Consider the following 18,266-nt stretch of genomic DNA (forward strand, 5'->3'; position numbering starts at 1 on the left):
CTCCTCTTTAGGATGCACAGGAATATATTCGAGGTCGAGAAGCACATACGGGTTCGCGGTTGCAGAACGCTGATGTTCATACCTATTATATTTACACACTATTTTATCGTCTATGTCGTTCGGCTGGTTATACAACCATTCCTTTCTTTCTGCTATACCGCGCCCACGCAGCGACATTCAAATACGTTAGATGAGCGCTTAACCGCTTCAAAGAGAGATGAAGCTGGTGAAACTGCTCGGTTTAACTTTGATACGAAAATGGGATAAAATATAAAGTGATATTTTTTTGCCATTTATCGATGTAATGATATCTCTCTTTTATATGCAAGAATCGCAAAGTATTACGACGTGGCTACGGAGGCGACAATGACTGTATTCGATATCTTCGCCACCGTGGAAGGGATAAGCGTGTAAACATTTTGCGAAAATTATCTATGCCAAATGCACACACACAAACGCACAAAACTAGAACGTATCATCTTGTATCACGAGTAAGCAGCTAAGACAAGAAGCACGTCAGAAATCTAGTCCAGAGACCCAGCGAAAACGTGCTCTACAACACCCTTAGGCATTTCGCTTGCCAGGGAAAAGGATTGGATGTATAGCGCCCCTCGTAAAATCATTCTAACAAGCACTCTGAACAACCAATCTAAATTTTACTGCTAGAATGCGAACTATGTGAATACGCTCGCCCAACGGAGGCTAATTCCGCCGACTTTTATACCCCTGATTCAGCCATCGCTCTTTCTGAGAGGCGCAGGAGCTGGACTTTGTGTCAAAGTGTTCCCTTTGGTAGAAGGAACACAGCACACATTTCTCGAGAGCTGAAGGAAAATCACAAGTTGCATGCCACATGCTGAATTGTTGGGTACATTGTGATACTGTTTGGTAATCTAGAATGAATTATGGACGTGTGGTCGCATGACCACCTCTTTTTTTACTAGCTGTAAATGTGTGAATCACATTTCTAGCAAGTTTTAGCATCTAGTTCTGAGGCCTAGGCTCAAGAACTCTTTATCGCCGCACGCTCTGCGCCAATTTGTTCACCGGACTCCTTCATCACTGAACAAGCTTGCCTGTCTTGGCAGCGATTCTCTGTTGGTACATCTACCTGTTCAAAGGTACACAACTTCGAATCGCATTGTGTATCGCTTTTTTCTGCGGTATCAGTCCAGCCAGTCTGAGACGATGAAGAAGCTCTTGCATTCAGAAAGAACCACTTTAAAAGATTTTCATGCACATCGTCTGCTGCTGCATTACTCCACACCATATTCTTGTACTCTGTCGCGCTCATTCCGGAAATTCTCGCAACGGGCGCAGCGTGCAGAAATTCATATCAACCGTAAGATGAGATAGATAAGAACTATTCGTAAGAAAGAGGGATACCGCCCCTTTTTGCAAACATAAGACTCGATATTACAAAGGCATCTTTCAGACGATAATGTGGCAGATTGACTATAAACCTCAGCTCGCAAAAACACAAAACTCGACCTTTTTAACAGTCTATTTGAGGCTGATTTTTTCTATGACGAGTCAACTCTCGTCAAATACAAAAGGTCTAATTGCATCTTCTCGAGGTGCTATTGTGGATCCCAGAGTCTTAGCCTTTTTCGTGAATAAGTAATTTTAACCTCACTCGATTAAGAGAAATTAATGTCGTCCGGCATCGAATACCTTATTTCGGTAACAGCTTGAACCAGAGCCCACCGATACTTACTATCATCGGTTGAGCGGTGCCTGATTGAGGGTAAAACAAAGCTGGATGCGAGGCCTACATTGTAAAAGACTGAGACATATCAAAGCTGATAGAATAGATCAAGCTTTTATGGAAGAACAGTTCGGCATATCCAGTTGGCGATTATAAACTTCAGGAATTATGATGGACACGACGTACCCTTAATTTTTTGAGACAAACCACATCTATGCTGTTTGCCAATATGCGGTATCAATTTTTTAATCGCCGACACTTGGATATGCGCTCATCAACAAACAAATATTCCTCTTTTTGTTTTTTTTTCATTCGACCAGTTAAGGCTGTTCTACCCCTTTTTCGTATGAGCAAACAGCATAATGAACGCTGGCATTGAGAGCACTTGCCGAAATAACCTGACGACCTCGAACACTTTGACAGGGGGAGATCCCCTTTCACAGTTGAAACGAATTTCTCTCAATGAGCTTGGTGCTCCAGAGCTTTTACCGTACCAAGAAAACATTGTGGAGTATTGCTTGAACATTGTTAACTCGGTACGATAAAAACGTCAGCCTATTTTTGACTGAGAACGATATAAGACACGCTCGTCATCACACAAAAATCCTTATAATTTACAACTCATTTTGCTCCGGAGTAAAGAGAGATTTGCAAATGCACATCACTACCGTGGATGAGAAAAGGGTAGCGGAAATTTATAGGATGGATATAGAACGCGTAAAGTATTATCTTCAACTATATCTGCGAACTCGTTTATTTAAGGTGGTGTTTGTCGGCGCGAGCTGCAACCTTACTAGATTTCCGTAAACTAAACTTTGTGTTTTTAAGATTGAGAAATATTATTTGTCGCTATTGAAAAATGCAGAAATGACAAGCAGACTATCTCAAGCAGAGGCCCAATATGCAAGGAACTACAAAACCATGGTCGACAACCATTTCAAAGAATCGTTTTTAAACGACTTACCGGAGAAACTAAGATCGACTGAAGAGGTGAAGGTGGATGTCAACATGAGTATGCATAGTGCTTAATAGAAATATATTGTGAGTTTTGTAACGTACCACTGTCTTACATTCCATTCCTATTAAAGTTCCAGAGCCGAATCTAAAAGTTAACGTATTTTGCAAGGTACTAGAGAATATAGGCGAAGTAGTTATAGACGCGCAGTACGTCCACTATCTGCCAAAAAACAAAATTACAATTTAAACATTTTATCCATAACATTTTCTTTGTACTGAATGCTTCCAGGCAAAATCTTTCAGCTGATCTCAGAGAAAATGAGATATATGTTCTTATCTATGAAATCATTCGGCCCTTTGTTTTGGCAGGGAAGATCCAACTGTTGTAGCTCTGTTTTTATTAACTTTTCGTATGTGTATCCAAAAATTAAACTTATAATGCATGGAAGATTTATGACATGCTGGTAATTGAGGCGCGTATTCAGGAATACATTATTGAGTCTGCCTTGTCCACAAAGACCAAGTAATTTTGACGAGATGGCTTATTTTTTTGTAGCCAATAGCTTCAAACACACTAGGCTACATTATATTCAAAATTCAATTCAGACAAATTCAAACTATTCATAGACATGTAAGCTATTATTTAGTTGGATACAGGGGCGAGGGGTGTATAGAATACGGACTTTTTACATAAGTGGAGAGGACTGATCACTTCGAATTGTTTACAATGCTTAAATATGCAAACTAACTAGCGTTTATACCATTGGGATTTATGCAGAGCTTGCATTCAATTGTATTTTGAAACAACTTTGGCCTATGTGCAGTGAAAGTGATAAAGCATGAGAGCGTTAGAAACTATCCACTACTCACAAATAACTCAAAACTCATACGCTAGCTTCTGTTTGCAGTTTATGGCGCACCCATTTACACAAAAATCCATGACACAAGAGTCTTGAAACTTTGTTTACTTCATTGGATTCGTTTGGCCCTTATAATTTACATCAGTATTCATATATTTTGTCCTGAATGGAAGATTTTGGCAAAATTCATAAACGTTTTTTTTTGAAGCTGCAAATGCGCGGTCTTGATTGTCAACAAATTGTCCTATCAGCAGCCGATCCATTAACAAAAGCCTCTTTAAAATTGACCGGTTTACTATTAGAAGTTTGTATCTTTTTTGTTCCTTTTCGGACTTACCTGAAATCGATTTACCAAGTCCTTTATAACATGTGGTGCATTGCAATCCCTATGTAACTGTAGAATGTCGAAGTTTTCATGACGTTATCAATGCGCAAAACGGTATGCAAATGAATTTTGAATTGGTGGAAACAGTTTAACGTGCAGCATATCTATTAGTTGTGCTATTACACTACCTGTATTAAGCTGACGGAGCAGTAAGGAAAGCCGTTTAAATACCTTATATCCATCTATAGTGCTGAAAAACATTAAAAAAATTCTCAGATTGCATCTGTTGATTGAATGTGATAAAGTGTGGTCAGTTGAATTACGTTCCATCATCTACTATTGCAAGAAACACGAAATGAAATTCTGAATAACGGACAAATTTTCAAGAACCGCCCTTGTGTAAAAAAAACCAGCTCTATATCATTTTCTCAACCTCTGGTGTCTCGTTAACTTGCACTTTATTTTTTTTAAGGTCAACCGAATTCAGTGGTAGATATCTATGACTTGATGAAATTCGAGACACAAATTCTTAGATTTAACTAAAAGCAAGTTACATGAACTGTATGGTCATCATGAGTGCTCGTAGTAGTAAAAACGTGTATCATCATGAACACTCGGAATCTTTAGATACCTTGAACTTAAAAATGGCGGATAATGGAGCCTGTAATCAAGCAGACCGAGTTGCAAGCAAAAAAGCAGAATCTGAGGCTGAGGAGCATTTGGAAGACTCTTCAAGAGTTATGCATAATGAAGAAAATTTTCTGGATACCGGTGAAACATTTTTAAAGAGTAATATTCAGTTGGCCGATCACATAGGTTACGAGGACGAGACCGTGTTGAATTCTGCAAATTCCGAGTATCAAATGCATAAAGAATTACTGAAAAATCTAGCTCGCGATGAGGCTAGTCAGAGCACAGATGTGAATCTAGACGGATCTGTTAACGTAAAAGAGGATGTAGAGAGTAAATCTATATTATTGGAGTTAGATGAAATAGACAGAGAAGATTTTAGAGCAGCAAAAGGAAAACTTGAGAATTCAAGCCATTCTTCGTTTGATAAGGCCAAATATTTTTTTGGTAAATCGAATGAGGTAGAAGAGACTGTGACTGGGAGCTGCATTTACACTAGAGGGACGACAGGTGAAATTAGGGATTTAAGTAAATGTGTTTCTGACGAAAAGTCGCAAGAGAAGATAGCAGATAAAGCAATAAAGGATGATTTGAATTCTATGGCGAAGACGAAGAGGTGTAGTTGTTTTATTTTTGGAAACAATGGTCAAATACAGGCCAATGAAGCGACTGAGGCATCAGATAATGGCGGTGCTAAGGAGAGGCAGGATGAGAAAGCGAAAAATTCGAAATTGTTCAAGCTCATGAAGAAAGTTGGCCTAGGTTCGTCTGTGAACCAGTGCGATTCGGCGAATAAGATTGATGAACTGACTGGTAACTATGTATCGAATGAAGAGGCAGTGGTCAAAATAAATGATCAGGAGGCTGGAGAGCCAATAAAGCAAGATAGTGTCAATGTTGATAGAAGTATTGAAGTAGATGAGGTGCCTCGCCACGAAGTGTTGAAGGCAGGGACAACAGGTGTAATAGAACAGCTACTTAGGAGGGATACGATCGAGACGGACGGAAAGGATAATGCTGGGGAGGTCAAAGCTGGGAAGGGAGAGATTAATGAAGTAGCATCAAATGTTTTGATAAGGGCTGCTGATTCGGAAGTATCAAAAATAGAAGATTTGGTTAATCAGGAAGTGCCATCCAAGATAATAGCGTCAGATGAGATGGTGGATAAACTGCATCAACATTTGAGGGGATGTTTGGCCAGAGTTAACGAGATGAACAAGTTTGTTGAAAACATGAGAAGAATTAAGTTAGAGGTTAAAGCCCTTTTGTCAGGGAGTGAGGATGCACTGTTGAAGGAGACGTATGATCTCAAGGTAGCGGTTACAGTGTTGAAAATTAATTTAGATATGCTGGAAGATAAGGAAACACAGTTGACCAAAGGTTGTGTGGGAGATATGTCAGGTAAAATAGATGAGTACAAAACAGTGCATGGAGAAGAGGGTATGTCAGAGGAGGAGAGCCATGATCAAATTTTTACGGATATGGAGAAGACAGATTTGGTGAAGATGTTAGAAGAGTCGAAGAAGGAAGTTGAGGTGTTGAAGGTGGAAAATGCAGAGATAAGAGGAATTATGTTACATTTATCAAACATTCAAGGAAATGGTAATTTTACTTCTCAGGTGGATATGACCGATACGCCAATGCTTGCCTCGATGAATCTGCAGGGGAGTTGCATTCCACCACCGCCTCCGGATCCAAGTTTGCTATTGCTTGATATGAATGGGAGAAAAGAGAATGGTTGCCCTAGTCCTGGCTCGGTACCCTTAGGAGTCAAACCGAGTGTGCGGATGAAGGGTTTTCACTGGTTCAAGATACCTCTGCATCAGATCAATCAGACAGTGTTCGCTATGATTGATCCGTTGAGAGTCTACATTGATTCAGAGGCGTTGGAGGCCAATTTTAGAGTTCGAGAGTCTAAAATATTGTCCAAGGTATTAAAAAAAAGTAAGGAGTTGACATTTGTTGATTCGAAGCGTCTGCTCAATGTGGGCATTTTTCTTCAGACGCTCAAGATTCCGTATCGTAGGGTAATTAGAGCGATCAGGACTCTGGAGTCGAGGGTACTAACATCTGAACTGACTAGGAGGCTACAGGATATTTTACCGACAGACGAAGAAGTGAAGAATATTAGGAATTATGTGTCGAATGGTGGATCTTTGGAAAGCCTACAGATAGTAGACCAGTTTTTTTATAAGATATCTCGCATTCCTCAGTTTCGAGCTCGTTTGAAAGTATATGAATATAAGATCAACTACGATCTTCGGGCGTGTGAGCTGGAGATTATAATTTCGCGATTGGAAGGCGCCAACGAGGAGCTGAAGAAGAACACGCCTGCGTGGGTCAAATTACTTGAAGTGGTGCTAGCGATAGGAAACTTTCTTAATTACAACTCGCCTCGAGGCGGAGCTAGAGGATTTCAAATAGAATGTTTGAGTCAGCTTTCTTCGATTAAAAGTTTGGACAATACATTTACGCTTTTAGACTATTTAGTTGAGTATCTGCATGAGATGGGCAAGTATAGCGACGCTCTGGATCTTCCGAACACGTCTCGGAGCATTTTGCAAGTTTCGAAGCTGGATTGGAACGCGGTGATAAATGACATGCTTTACTTGCGCAAGCAACTCTCCGACACGAATGCGCTTTTGATGACGATTGAGAGGTCGAACGTGCAGGAGGACACGTTTTTCGACACAATTCAGATGGCTCTAAAGGCAATAGAGCGCAAGCTGGATGTATTAGAACACCAGTTCAACCAAACATGCAATCAGTATAGAGAGATTGCAAGGGAATATGGCGTGGTTCCTCAGTCTATGCTCCCTTCCGAATTCTACAAGATGCTGAATTCGTTTCTAGTTTTGTTTGAGAATGCGATAGAAAACTATAAGACGAAGCTAGCAAATGCGCAGAAAAAAGAATCAGGCATCTGCTTTTGCAAGGGAGCTATTCGAAAAAAAATAATTCAGAAAGAATTAGAATTGATCCACGCTACTGGCGATGTATCAGGATTTAGTTCCAGTATTTTTACAAACTAGAACGTCGAGAAGAGTGAAGAGACTAGCTTAGAGACTTTCCGTGTTGCCTCGAGCCTTCAAAAGAGGTCGGTTTATTCCTCTAACAGCAATCGTAGCTTGGGCAGTACCAGGACATAGAACGGGTTTGCGATTCAATGCCTTTGAGCATCAACTAAAGTTTGCGTAAATGGCACCGCCAGTTGAACAGGAACTGAAGGATATGGGCAAGGTAGTTTGTACAGTCCGGATGACCTTGATATTTTTGTTTTGAACTCCCTCCATCAATTAATAAAAGTACCGTCGCAAAACACGTATAACTTTTAGCTGAATTGGTCATTCTTGGCAAGTTTTTTAAAAACAGAAATTGTCAGAAATATTTGGCACATGTCAAAAAAAATTTTTTTTGGGATCCGTGTCGTCAGTGTGCCCTTTGTTACACCTTTTGATAGACGACTGCTCAGTTGAAGACCATCTTGGTCCAGCTTGCTCTTGCTCCTCGGAGGTCTTCTCTAGAATTTTTCCCCCTTACATCTACTTGGTCATGTCGACGCTGGTAGATTTGAAAACTTATTTTTTGCTTGGGAAGTATCAGTCTGTGGTCGATCTGGGTCCCAGGCTCAAGCTCCATAATGCTGCGGAAGAGGTCGAACGGGACCTCTACTTTTATCGCGCGTTCATAGAGCAGGGAAGCTATCAGATTGTTCTAGACGAAATTCAACCAGACACTTCAGAACCCCCTCTCAAGGCGGTCCGCATTCTTGCTCAACTCTGTATCGGGGACATCGACAGGAGTCAGGTTTTAGAGCAATTGGAGGCGTGGCTCAAAGATGCACAGTTTCTCGAAGACCAAATGCTTTTACTCATGGCATCATTTGTGTATTTTAGACTGGGCAATATACAAAAAGCCTTTCAATGTGTGCGAGGCAACCAGCTGTTAGAGGCGTATGTAGAGAGATATGTACAAGAACAGCACCGTTATATAGCTCATATCATGTATCACCACCACTGCAAAAAATATACGTGCATACGTGGTTGATTGATCTGAAGGAAGTCACGATGAACCTCCCTGAAGACTTAGCGGTGGGTTCGATTCTTTTAAGCTAGTCGGTTTAAGAACACGTTAAGAGCTAAATTAATCACTTTGCCTCTCTTTATAAAAATATAGACGTGTGTTTGTCATTCACATCTTGCTTCACATTCGCCGACATGACTTGGCTCTCAAAGAATTGCAAGAACTTCAGAAGTCACATAGACAGGCACTTCCAGTCCAACTCGCTACAGCATGGACTTATACCGTTCTTGGTCAGTTTGACCAACTAGATGAGGCCATCCGCATCTACGTCCAAATTTTAGAGAAGTATACCGACGCGTTCATAGCATTCTATGGGATAGGCTTATGCAGGCTCAGAAAAAAAGAATACGAGCAAAGCGAAACGAATTTACTCTTGGCGTTGGAAAGAGTACGTGTTCGTCATTAGTAGCTCTATTACATTAAAAATAAATTAACGAACTTTGTGTAGAATCCAAACAGCACGGAAACTATCATCAACCTAATTGTTCTTAACCGAAACTTGGGAAAGTCAGAAGAGAGCCACCGATATCTGTCTCAACTAAAGAAGGTCGATCCCCGTTGCTCATTCTTAGAATTAGGAGACAAGCTAGCCGCTCAGTTCGACGAAGCCAGCTCGTCATTCAAGCAGACTGTATCCGGCCACGAAAAACTGGCTTGAAAAAAAAAAAACTCTGCGACCTCAAAACCACCAGACAGAGCGCCTATAAGCGTGCGAATTGAAGGATTCGATGCGCGAAGGAAGAATAAATTTAGCACCTGAAAATATAATGCGATAGTGATTATAAAATTCATACACTACTATATACAATATACAACTAAGAAAAAAGAGATACTCTGCTTCTGCTAGCAGAAAGCAATCATTCAAAAAAAAAACAACAAATTTGAATAAATTACAGTCTCTCTCTATGGCGTACGAATACTCGGAGAGTTCATCTCATCGCGCATAATTTTAGTTGATATTGGCCAAAAGACGTTCTACGGCAGCGCTCACATTTCCGCCTGTAGCAATAAGTGCGTTGATGTTGGCCTGCTCATCATAGAAGCCCATATCCTTCAGCTGTGTCAGCTGCATCTGATAGTGTTCCTCGGGAGGCCTTTGAGGCTGAAAAGCGTTGGGTCCGCCACTTCGAACATTGGCGTTCCCCATCATCTGTACTAGATCGCTGAACGCATTCCAATCTATCTGAGCCGGATTGGGATTCGGCTGAGTTTCTGTTGTCTGTCCGCTGCGGTTAGAATTGGCAGCATTTCCGCCCATGGCGTGTTGCATCTGCAGAGCCAGGCGAAGGAAAGCCGGATTCGAGAGCTGTTGCAAGACAGCGGGGTCGGACATCAAATTTCGGATCTGAGGATTGGCATTGAGAAGTTGCTGAATCATCGGATTTGCCGAAGACATCTGTTGCAAAAGGTCGGAGTTGGAGAAGACAGATAGCATGAGGTTTTGAGTAGCTGGGTTGGACATGATAGAGGACATGAGGTTGATAACAGCCGGATCAGAGGCCATATGATTCAGCGTATTGAAGTCTGGAAGTGCACCACTATTCACGTTGTTTTGTGCACCAAATAGATCCTGGTTACCAGGAAGTGGTAGAGGCGTCGTCGAGTTACTCTGAGCCGCTTTTGACATGCAAAAATTTCCCAGACGAAAAAAAGTGTCAGTAATTGGGCCAAAAAAAAATCTTTTCAAAGATTGACTATTGCATTCATCCGTTACCTCTAGTGGCCCAAGGGTTTGGCAATGCTGAAGTATTTGGTGCCGTGAGATCAGGAGGTGGTGACGATGTGGTTGGAGTTAGATCCGTTTCCTCGGACTGACCCATGCTGTGAACGACCTCGCTCAACGGTTCTTCTAATGAGCTATACATGTTCCGAAGTAACCGAAAGCCTTCAGGATGGTTCTCGATGTTCGATATGGCCCTATCCGTATTCCTTTGTAGCTCTCTCATCAAGTTTCTATTAAACATGAGTTGAGCTACTTGGCGTAGGGTGGCCGAATCGTTCAACGCGTGCACCAGTTCCGGGTTTGAATCTACCAGTCCCTGTAGGCGTGGGTTACTTTGGACCATGGTGCGTATAAACTCATCGTTATTGAAGAACTCTTGGAAGTAGGGTAGTTGCTGTATAGAATTGAGCACATCAGGATCGAGAGCGAGGCCGTTGACACCAGCATCGGCACCACCATGACCACCAAAAACGGAGCCAAATAAGTTAGCTGAGTTCATACCTGGCGAATTTGTCTGTGTCGTCGTGCCTCCAGTCGTGGAAGAGGCTGGCGGCTTTCCCCTAACTAAGTGTAAACTGTAGCCATCTCTGATACCTTGAAGCCGTTTTTTTCATAGGATGTGAAAACAATGGGGATATTAGACGTTAGAAAAGAGGCGATCTTTAGGAGGGGATGTAACAAGAAAAGGAGGTAGCAGGCATCGCGTCCTCATCTGATAGTACAGCAAAATGGCATTATTTTGTCACAAAATTATTTTGAGGTACGCGTGAGTGCACCCGGCATGCAGGAAAAAACTGAACATACCATAGTCAGCGGCCGTTTTCTCGTTGCTCAGGATGTGCCCAGAATAGATGAGGCGCTGCTGATCTTCAGGTATCTCGCATTGAGGTACCAGCAGTTTTTTTATGTTTTTGATCTCTTCGGAAGGTGAAATTTTTAAGCTGTACTGCTTTCCGCTGGTTGTTTTTACATTGATAGTAATCTCTTCGGACATGGCTTTCTAGTAACAGTAGTCGCCAGTATTGTTCTCTTGAAAGGGTAGCGGTATGATATTCGCCAGGTTTTGAGCTCTATCCAAACTAGGGGGTATGAAAGAAGTGTACACTGAGCAAGTTAAAAAAAAGTGTTGTGTTTTTTTAAAACAGTTGCACAAATATTTTCTGCTCACACACGATTTTGCAATTGTACATTCGTGTGCACAGACACGAAAAGGGGCCTACATATTTCGCACATAGTTAACTCTTTGAGTTGGATGCCACGTCTGGTTGCCAATTTAGGCGTTCGCTCGGAAGAGAGAGTCGTAGTCTGCTTTGTGAAGCTATGTCCCATACGTCTAGGGTCTTGTTCAGCTAGTTGCCAGCTCGGGTTTTTTACAAATAAAGCTTGAAGGGCTGTGTGCGAGTCTCTCTCACCTCGTCGCGTGCGAATGCGACCTCGCCGACATGGGCGAACCCGTTGAGTCGCGCTACGCGGCTGCGTGCTCGCCGGAAGGGGTACCGCGGAGGGGCGGAGGGGATGGCGCTCGAAGGAAGCTGGCCCTGAGCTACGTCGAAGGTTTGACTGAATTGTACGAGAGAGAGGGAGGTGAGGGGTAGTTTTGTGGAGTTGAGTGCGCGTCGTCCCTGTGTGTGTGCGCTTGTGTGGGACCACTTTGACGATGATACCGCGGTACGCGAGCTGACGTGCGTGTTTTCGGAACTGTCTGCGTATAGGGACCCGTCGTCTGTTGCGAACGTGGACAGCAACGGCATGACGCTGCTGCACCGGGCCTGTCACGAGGGTCACTTGGACCTCGTCAAGTGTTTGATAAGGTTTGACAGGTGCAGGATCGACGGCGCGCTTGGCGCCGCCGAGAAGGGGGCGTCGATTTTGCCTACGCTCAACTACCAGGATATATTTGGGAGGACGGCGCTGACGATGGCGGTGTCGGCCAACCACGAGGCGGTGGTTGAGGAGTTGCTGGCTTATTACGACTATTTGAAGGGTCGCGTGACGTCCGTGGTGGGAGGTGGTGACAAGGAGCGCCGCATGGGCGGTTTGTCGGCGAAGGAGCGTTTGGCCAGGTTTCCGCACTTGGGGATAAATTTGAAGGACGCGAGGGGTCAGAGCGCGTTGATGATAGCTACTCGCAAGGGTCACACGTCGATTTTGCGCCGTTTGTTGCGGGCCGAGGGGACGGACGTCAACTGCTGCGACGATCGCATGCGCAGTTGTTTACACTTCGTGTGCTCGCAGTATTTTTCGTCGAGGGAGGCTTGCGGCGGCGCGGTGGCGTCCGCGAGCGACAGATTTGGGGCCTGCGACAGGCGACGCGGAGGTTCGCCGTCGTCGGTCGTTCGGATGGCTGCGGAGTATGCGGAGTTATTGATATCTTTTGGAATCGACCTGGCTTTGAGGGACATTTGCTCCAACACCGTGTTTCACCTGTGTCTCCGCAAGGGCGACACGGAGTTGCTTCAGAGCATACTCGACGCGGCGGAGAGACACAATTCTAAATCGCTTTTGCAGGCGCTGCAGACGGCCAACCGTTTGGGTCAGACGCCCTTGCAGCTGTCGTCCGTGGCGTGCTCCTCGGACGCGGCGGGGTCGCTGAAGCGCGTCTACGACGTCTGCGTGCAGAAGGAGTGCAGGCGTCTTGGCGTTGAGAAGATGGACAAGCGCTTCATCTCGAAGCACTGGCTGACCATGATTGGCCTGCCCCAATACAGGGACGTGTTCTTCAAGAACGACGTTTCGGGCTTGGTTCTGTTGAGGCTGACGGAAGAGATGCTGAAGAAGGACTTGGGCGTCGACAGCTTGGGACACCGCATGACGATTTTGCAGGCGTCGAGGGCGCTGGCTTCCGTGTCGGCGCGTCCGACTTCCTTGGAGCCGTCGGGGGCGCCGCCGGGGGCGACCGCGAGCGAAAGAGAGAAGTGCGGATACGAGGAATTCATGCGGGAGGCCTACAAGTGGGAAATTCTCGAAGAGGAACTGGACCTTCGCGAGCGGATCGGAAGGGGCTTCTTCGGCGAGGTCAGACGCGCGGTTTGGAGGAAACTAGAAGTGGCCACGAAGACCATATACAGAGAGTCCGCCGGGGCCAAGGACTTGAGCAAGAAGAGCCTGACGTACAAGGAAATGTCTATTTTGTCCCAATTGCGACACCCGAACATTCTGAATTTTCTCGGATTCGTCAGAACTAGCGGGGGAGACATCATGATGGTGACGGAGCTGATGCCGAACGGCTCCCTGCACAAGCTGATTCGGTACGACTTTGGAACAGTCCGTCGCCTGCGGTACCGAATCGTGCTCGACATTGCTCGCGGAATGGCGTATTTGCACTCTCGCCGACTTGTGCACAGGGACCTGAACACGAAGAACCTACTCTTGGATGCGAACTACGCGACGAAGATCTCCGACTTCGGGCTTTCTCGGATCCGCGACGAGATGAACAACATGTCCGTCCTGGTCGGGTTCCTCGGCGTCATGGCGCCCGAGGTGTTCAAGGGCGAGAAGTACTCCGAAAAAGCGGACGTGTTCTCCTTCGCGATGGTGTTGTACGAAATTTTGACCGGGAGAGAAGCCTGCCAGCTCGAGGGCGCGTCGCTGCCCGCCTACGCCAACAGCGTGGCGAATCAGGGATATCGACCACCCTGGACGGACAGGGTGCTGCAGGACGAGAGCCTCGCCAGCTGGAGGCGGCTCACGGAAGAATGCTGGGCGCAGGACCCGGAAAACCGCCTGTCCTTCTACCAAATTTTGGAGCGAATCCCTCGCCTCTCCCTCGAACAGTCAGCGGAGTCCCACGGCGCCCAAAGCGCCGCCGACGCCTCTGATGACGTCCGATATGTCGTGTGAAAAAAAAAAAGAAGAAAAAAGCCCCGACCGCGCGCCGGGGGACCCCCCTCCCGGACTCTCGCCGCGTCCCATCGACGCCGGCCGGAGAGCAAGCGGCACTTCTGGTAACCCCCGCGGGGGAAAGGGGGGAGGGGGGGTCTGGCTTCGGCCGGAAAATGGCGTACACACATTTGTACGCGCGCGCACTGTACCACAAAAAAGTTTTTTTTTTCGCTCCCGAAATCAGAGAGCGCCTCATCGTCTGACTTCGAAAGGTGCCTTTTTCCGCTTCGGAATCTGCCTATTCTGTCCTAGGACGACCGTTTAGGGAGACGGCCGCGTCAAGATGAACGACTACGAACTCGTCGTTCAAACCCTCACGGACACTCAGTTTCCCGAGAGAGCTCCGAAGGCTCTCGAACTACTGAAAAACGTAGCGTACACTCACGGGTCCGCCTTGCTTTCGTCCCTCCTGCGCCGCGCCGCGCGAATCGCGACGATGGGAGGCCCCTTTCGACACACTGTTGACGCGTTGTTGTACACCTGTCTAGTACGAGTGCAAAGATGGCTACCTGAGGATCCTGCTGCACATTCTAGAAAACAGAGAGGTCCCCATCGAAGTGCGCACCGTCGCCGCCATACATCTAAAAACGACCGTCAGGACGAGATGGAAGGCGGGCAATGACCAGGGCGAAGAGCCCGCGATCGGCGACGGCGAGAAGGCGTTCATTAGAGACAACATCCTTCTGTCTATCAAGTCGAATGCGTCCGCGGTATCTATTCGGTATGGACATGTTTCTTTCTTTTTTCGAAGCTTTTAGGACAGTTTTTTTTCCGGCGAGCCGGTTTCTCACAGACCTCGAAAAAAAGGGGAGGGAAGCTCCTCGTCTTGCGATGCAGCCCAATTTGCTAAACGAGCTCTTTTTTTTTTTTTTGTTGCGTCAGAAACCAGCTAGAGGAGGTTCTCCGTTCTGTCGTCTCGTACGAAGAGTGCCCAGACAACCTGCACAGCCTGACGGAACAGATTTTCGGCGCCCTGGGCTCGGGAGAGAAAGACTCGATACTGGCCGCTCTGATCTGCCTGCGAGGCTTCAGGTTCTCGAAGAACGACCCCGTCCAGTCCAACTTCGTCGCGTCGGTGCTCGACAAGCTGAGGTCGCTGCTGAAATGTCTTGTGGACAACAACGACGCCGACAGTCTGCAGTTGCAACTGTTGATCGTCAAAAACCTGCGCAAAATTTCTATTTCCACCGACGTCCCCCTGGCCACCGGGTGCCGCGAGAACCTCGAGGAGTGGATGAACCTGCTGGTCCACTCCGTCTTTGGCTCCCCCGCCCCGACGGTGTCTCCGACGCCGGCGCTGTGGATAAAACTCCGCGTCAACATCACCTACTTGTTCATCATGTACACCGGCCGGTACTCTCGCATCACTCGCGGCAAACTGCATTCGGGCATATCGCAAGAGACCATAGAGGTCGCGAACTATTGGATGAGCACCTACGCGGTCTCTTTCCTGAACAAGTGCTTCTACATTTTGACGTTGTACTCCAAAAACCAGCTCGACAACAAAAAATTTCTGAGCGTTGTTTTGGACTACATTCACAACTCCATCGCGATCCCGTCCCTATGGGACATCATCAAACCGCACTTGTGGGACCTGTTCACCAACGTGTTCATCCCAATCCTGTGCCTCAACAGCGAGGACCAATACCTTTCGCAAAACAACCCGGTCGAATGTGTCATAATCGAAGAAGACTCGCTCTACAACATCGACAACCCCAGGTCTCAAGTCCTGCAGTGTATATACCGCATATCGTCTCAAAAGTCCTCGCTCGACTACCTGCAGACCATTCTGGGCCTGATAGTCGACGACATCTTCGTCCCGTACTCGAAGAGCTTGCCAGAACACCGCGACATATGCAAAAAATATGCGGGACTCACCGTCCTCGGCAACCTTTCCAGACTGCTTCGGAAGTCGGAAAAACACCTCAACTCCATCGAGTACCTGCTAGTCTGCTACGTCTACCCTGACTTCGAGTCCCCGTCCGTCGACTTGCGGGCGAAGGCCTGCTGGGCTTTCTCGAGGCTGTGCGGCGCGCATTTCTCGGACCAACAAAACCTCGTCAACGGGCTCAATTCTATCATCAACTTGTTCGTCTCTTCCAATCACATTCTCGTCACCTGCCACTCCGGAAAGGCCCTGATCGAACTCATTCGCCTAAACGCGTTCCTGCCCCTCATCAAGTCCTTCGTTCCCGCTATCCTCAACAAGTGCATCGAAGTCATGTCGACCATCGAGAGCGAGTCCATCGTGTCCATCGTCAAGTACCTGATCAAAGTGTTCCCCACCTCCGTCCAAAAGCAGGCCGTAGAACTCATGAAACACCTCCTCGCCAAATTTTTCCAGTCGGCCAACGCCTTCAACTCCATTCCTGCACAACAAGAAGGCTCCGCCGACAGCGAGTACGATGACCTCATGTCCAGCTCCGCTCTATTCACCGCCACGGAAACACTCAGGACTATCCGCATTTTGTACACAGAAATGCACAGACAACACTACATCCAATCCAGCATAGAACCGTACATGTTCAGCGCCATCGAGTCCTGTTTCCAAGAAAACTTTGTCCCCTTCATCAGCGACGGAATCGACCTCTTCACCAAAATCCTCCGCCGGTCCACACCGCCGTTCTCCCAAAAAATTTGGTCCTTCGTCTTCTATATGAAACAAGCGTTCGTCAACTGGGCCCCAGACCACATCAGCGAAATGATCGAACCGCTCATCATCCTCATCATCTGCGACCAACCAACCTTCCTGGACCCCGGATCACCCTATTTGGAACAAATATACCTCATGGCCAATCACGCCCTCTCGGATCCGAACTTCAGCGAAAGCGACGCCCTGTACGTCGTTCAACTATTGGAGGTCGTCCTCATCGAATGCAAAGGCTCTATCGACCACGTCCTACCCGCCATCATCGAGCTCACCATCAACCGAATTCGAAAACCCTGCAGCACCCCCTTCAAAGTACTTCTCCTAGAAATCATCCTCAGCTCCTTCTGGTACAACGCGGAACTGACCCTGCACCTGCTTAACCAACTCAACCACGCTCGCGACATCCTAGAGCTCACCTTCGGGCTCCTTCAAGCCAACGCCTTTTCTCGCCTCCACGACAAAAAATGCGCCATTCTGGGACTGTGCAGCCTCCTGCGACTCCCCTACGCCCAACTCGGCCCCTATTGCCAAGAAAAACTGCAAGACATGATCTCCGTGCTGCTCCGCGTGGCCAGAGACGCCCACGTCCAACGCTCTCAGCAAGACGCGCAAAAGACCGAAGAAGAAGAAGAAGAAGAAGAACTGACCGACACCACCTACGACAGCGACTCCGAAAACAGCTATTCGGACGACTCGGAATACGGCGATTACTACGAAGAAGAAGAACTCGAAGAAGACGCCGACAAAATCATAGAAGCACTTCAATCCACCGCGCCCAACTGCTGCCTTATGAAACAAGACGACGCCAACGGAGACGCAACCCCGGTCAATCACTCCCTCAAACAAGACGACGACGGCCTGATCTGCTCAACAGAGGACGACGGCTGGCAATTGGACGACTACGAAGAGCCGGACGAACTCTCAACAAAAAACGTCATCGAGTCAATATACTTCCTCGAAACCATAGAAGGATCCGAGATCCGCGACCACATCATGTCCTCCTTCTCCGAAGAAGAGAGACAAATCTACCAGTTCATCGCCTCAACGCCTGTAGGCAAACCCGCCTCCCTAGGCCATGCTCCCCGCTCGAACTTTTAACGTGTCAAATTTAAACACAATTCGAAACCGCTCTACACCGTTTTGTTCATGCTATCTATGTGTCTCTCTTCCCGCGCGTTCGTTTTCGCACATGCGCTCTCTACGCGGATGAGCGCCGCGCCCACCGCCTCTGACGCGAATGCGACCAACCCCCGTCTCGCGGCGCTCGCTCGAAAGACGCGCCGCGATCCCATTGGTCCTCAAACTGGCAGCGAAATGCGCCTCTGGCGGCCCCGCCTCCCCACCAAGAGGAGACTCGCTCAGGCGAAATCCCAGTCGCGTTCCACGACCGCCAAACAACAACTCTTCCGTCCCTCGAGCCTTTTTAACTCATTCAGAAACCATCGTAA

The 18,266-nt window shown here is 46.8% G+C and overlaps 5 protein-coding genes across 6 annotated transcripts in view; 4 read left to right on the forward strand and 1 right to left on the reverse strand.

The window, feature by feature from the left end:
- The first annotated feature begins 2,573 nt into the window (after positions 1–2,573).
- Positions 2,574–7,801, forward strand: LOC126322707 (formin-like protein). 2 transcript variants are annotated; one of them, XM_049994543.1, is made up of 4 exons: positions 2,574–2,720; positions 2,835–2,872; positions 2,955–3,075; positions 3,444–7,801. In XM_049994543.1, the coding sequence occupies exon 4, from the start codon at positions 4,405–4,407 to the stop codon at positions 7,510–7,512; it is 3,108 nt and encodes a 1,035-aa protein (XP_049850500.1). In that variant the 5' UTR covers positions 2,574–2,720; positions 2,835–2,872; positions 2,955–3,075; positions 3,444–4,404; the 3' UTR covers positions 7,513–7,801. The 2 variants fall into 2 exon arrangements, with proteins under 2 accessions (XP_049850500.1, XP_049850499.1); XM_049994542.1 differs by having other exon boundaries at positions 2,577–2,720; positions 2,797–2,872.
- Positions 7,802–7,917: 116 nt separating this feature from the next.
- Positions 7,918–11,015, forward strand: LOC126322696 (coatomer subunit epsilon-like). The gene is made up of 3 exons (XM_049994534.1): positions 7,918–8,433; positions 8,657–8,951; positions 9,012–11,015. Exons 1-3 carry the CDS (start codon positions 8,033–8,035, stop codon positions 9,219–9,221), a joined length of 906 nt encoding a protein of 301 aa, XP_049850491.1. The 5' UTR covers positions 7,918–8,032; the 3' UTR covers positions 9,222–11,015.
- LOC126322729 (uncharacterized) overlaps positions 8,953–18,266 on the reverse strand; it is a 35,283-nt gene continuing 25,969 nt past the window's right edge. Inside the window, exons 8-14 of the mRNA XM_049994570.1 lie at positions 16,435–16,537; positions 15,109–15,729; positions 12,971–13,231; positions 11,091–11,286; positions 10,278–10,880; positions 9,478–10,180; positions 8,953–9,264 (exon numbers count right to left, since the gene is read on the reverse strand). Of these exons, the coding sequence (XP_049850527.1) occupies positions 9,513–10,180; positions 10,278–10,880; positions 11,091–11,286; positions 12,971–13,231; positions 15,109–15,729; positions 16,435–16,537 (2,452 nt within the window). The 3' untranslated portion in view covers positions 8,953–9,264; positions 9,478–9,512. The remainder of the gene's footprint in view (positions 9,265–9,477; positions 10,181–10,277; positions 10,881–11,090; positions 11,287–12,970; positions 13,232–15,108; positions 15,730–16,434; positions 16,538–18,266) is intronic.
- LOC126322691 (stress-activated protein kinase alpha-like) lies at positions 11,453–14,342 on the forward strand. Its single transcript, XM_049994527.1, has 2 exons — positions 11,453–11,853; positions 11,999–14,342. The coding sequence occupies exons 1-2, from the start codon at positions 11,729–11,731 to the stop codon at positions 14,124–14,126; spliced, it is 2,253 nt and encodes a 750-aa protein (XP_049850484.1). The 5' UTR covers positions 11,453–11,728; the 3' UTR covers positions 14,127–14,342.
- On the forward strand, positions 14,351–17,951 carry LOC126322687 (uncharacterized). Its single transcript, XM_049994522.1, has 3 exons — positions 14,351–14,538; positions 14,657–14,889; positions 15,051–17,951. Exons 1-3 carry the CDS (start codon positions 14,452–14,454, stop codon positions 17,914–17,916), a joined length of 3,186 nt encoding a protein of 1,061 aa, XP_049850479.1. The 5' UTR covers positions 14,351–14,451; the 3' UTR covers positions 17,917–17,951.

Source organism: Schistocerca gregaria, unplaced genomic scaffold (assembly GCF_023897955.1).
Source record: "Schistocerca gregaria isolate iqSchGreg1 unplaced genomic scaffold, iqSchGreg1.2 ptg000831l, whole genome shotgun sequence".
Taxonomy (NCBI): Eukaryota; Metazoa; Arthropoda; class Insecta; order Orthoptera; family Acrididae; genus Schistocerca; species Schistocerca gregaria.

Excerpts from the sequence above, each read along its gene's own strand:
- LOC126322707 (XM_049994543.1), top strand. The coding sequence starts at position 4,405 with ATGAACTGTATGGTCATCATGAGTGCTCGTAGTAGTAAAAACGTGTAT.
- LOC126322696 (XM_049994534.1), top strand. The coding sequence starts at position 8,033 with ATGTCGACGCTGGTAGATTTGAAAACTTATTTTTTGCTTGGGAAGTAT. Across the intron at positions 8,434-8,656 it reads GGCAACCAGCTGTTAGAGGC|ACGTGTGTTTGTCATTCACA; the intron begins GTATGTAGAGAG and ends ATAAAAATATAG. Across the intron at positions 8,952-9,011 it reads TACTCTTGGCGTTGGAAAGA|AATCCAAACAGCACGGAAAC; the intron begins GTACGTGTTCGT and ends AACTTTGTGTAG.
- LOC126322691 (XM_049994527.1), top strand. The coding sequence starts at position 11,729 with ATGGGCGAACCCGTTGAGTCGCGCTACGCGGCTGCGTGCTCGCCGGAA. Across the intron at positions 11,854-11,998 it reads GTCGAAGGTTTGACTGAATT|GGACCCGTCGTCTGTTGCGA; the intron begins GTACGAGAGAGA and ends GTCTGCGTATAG.
- LOC126322687 (XM_049994522.1), top strand. The coding sequence starts at position 14,452 with ATGAACGACTACGAACTCGTCGTTCAAACCCTCACGGACACTCAGTTT. Across the intron at positions 14,539-14,656 it reads CTCTCGAACTACTGAAAAAC|TACGAGTGCAAAGATGGCTA; the intron begins GTAGCGTACACT and ends ACACCTGTCTAG. Across the intron at positions 14,890-15,050 it reads GCGTCCGCGGTATCTATTCG|AAACCAGCTAGAGGAGGTTC; the intron begins GTATGGACATGT and ends TTGTTGCGTCAG.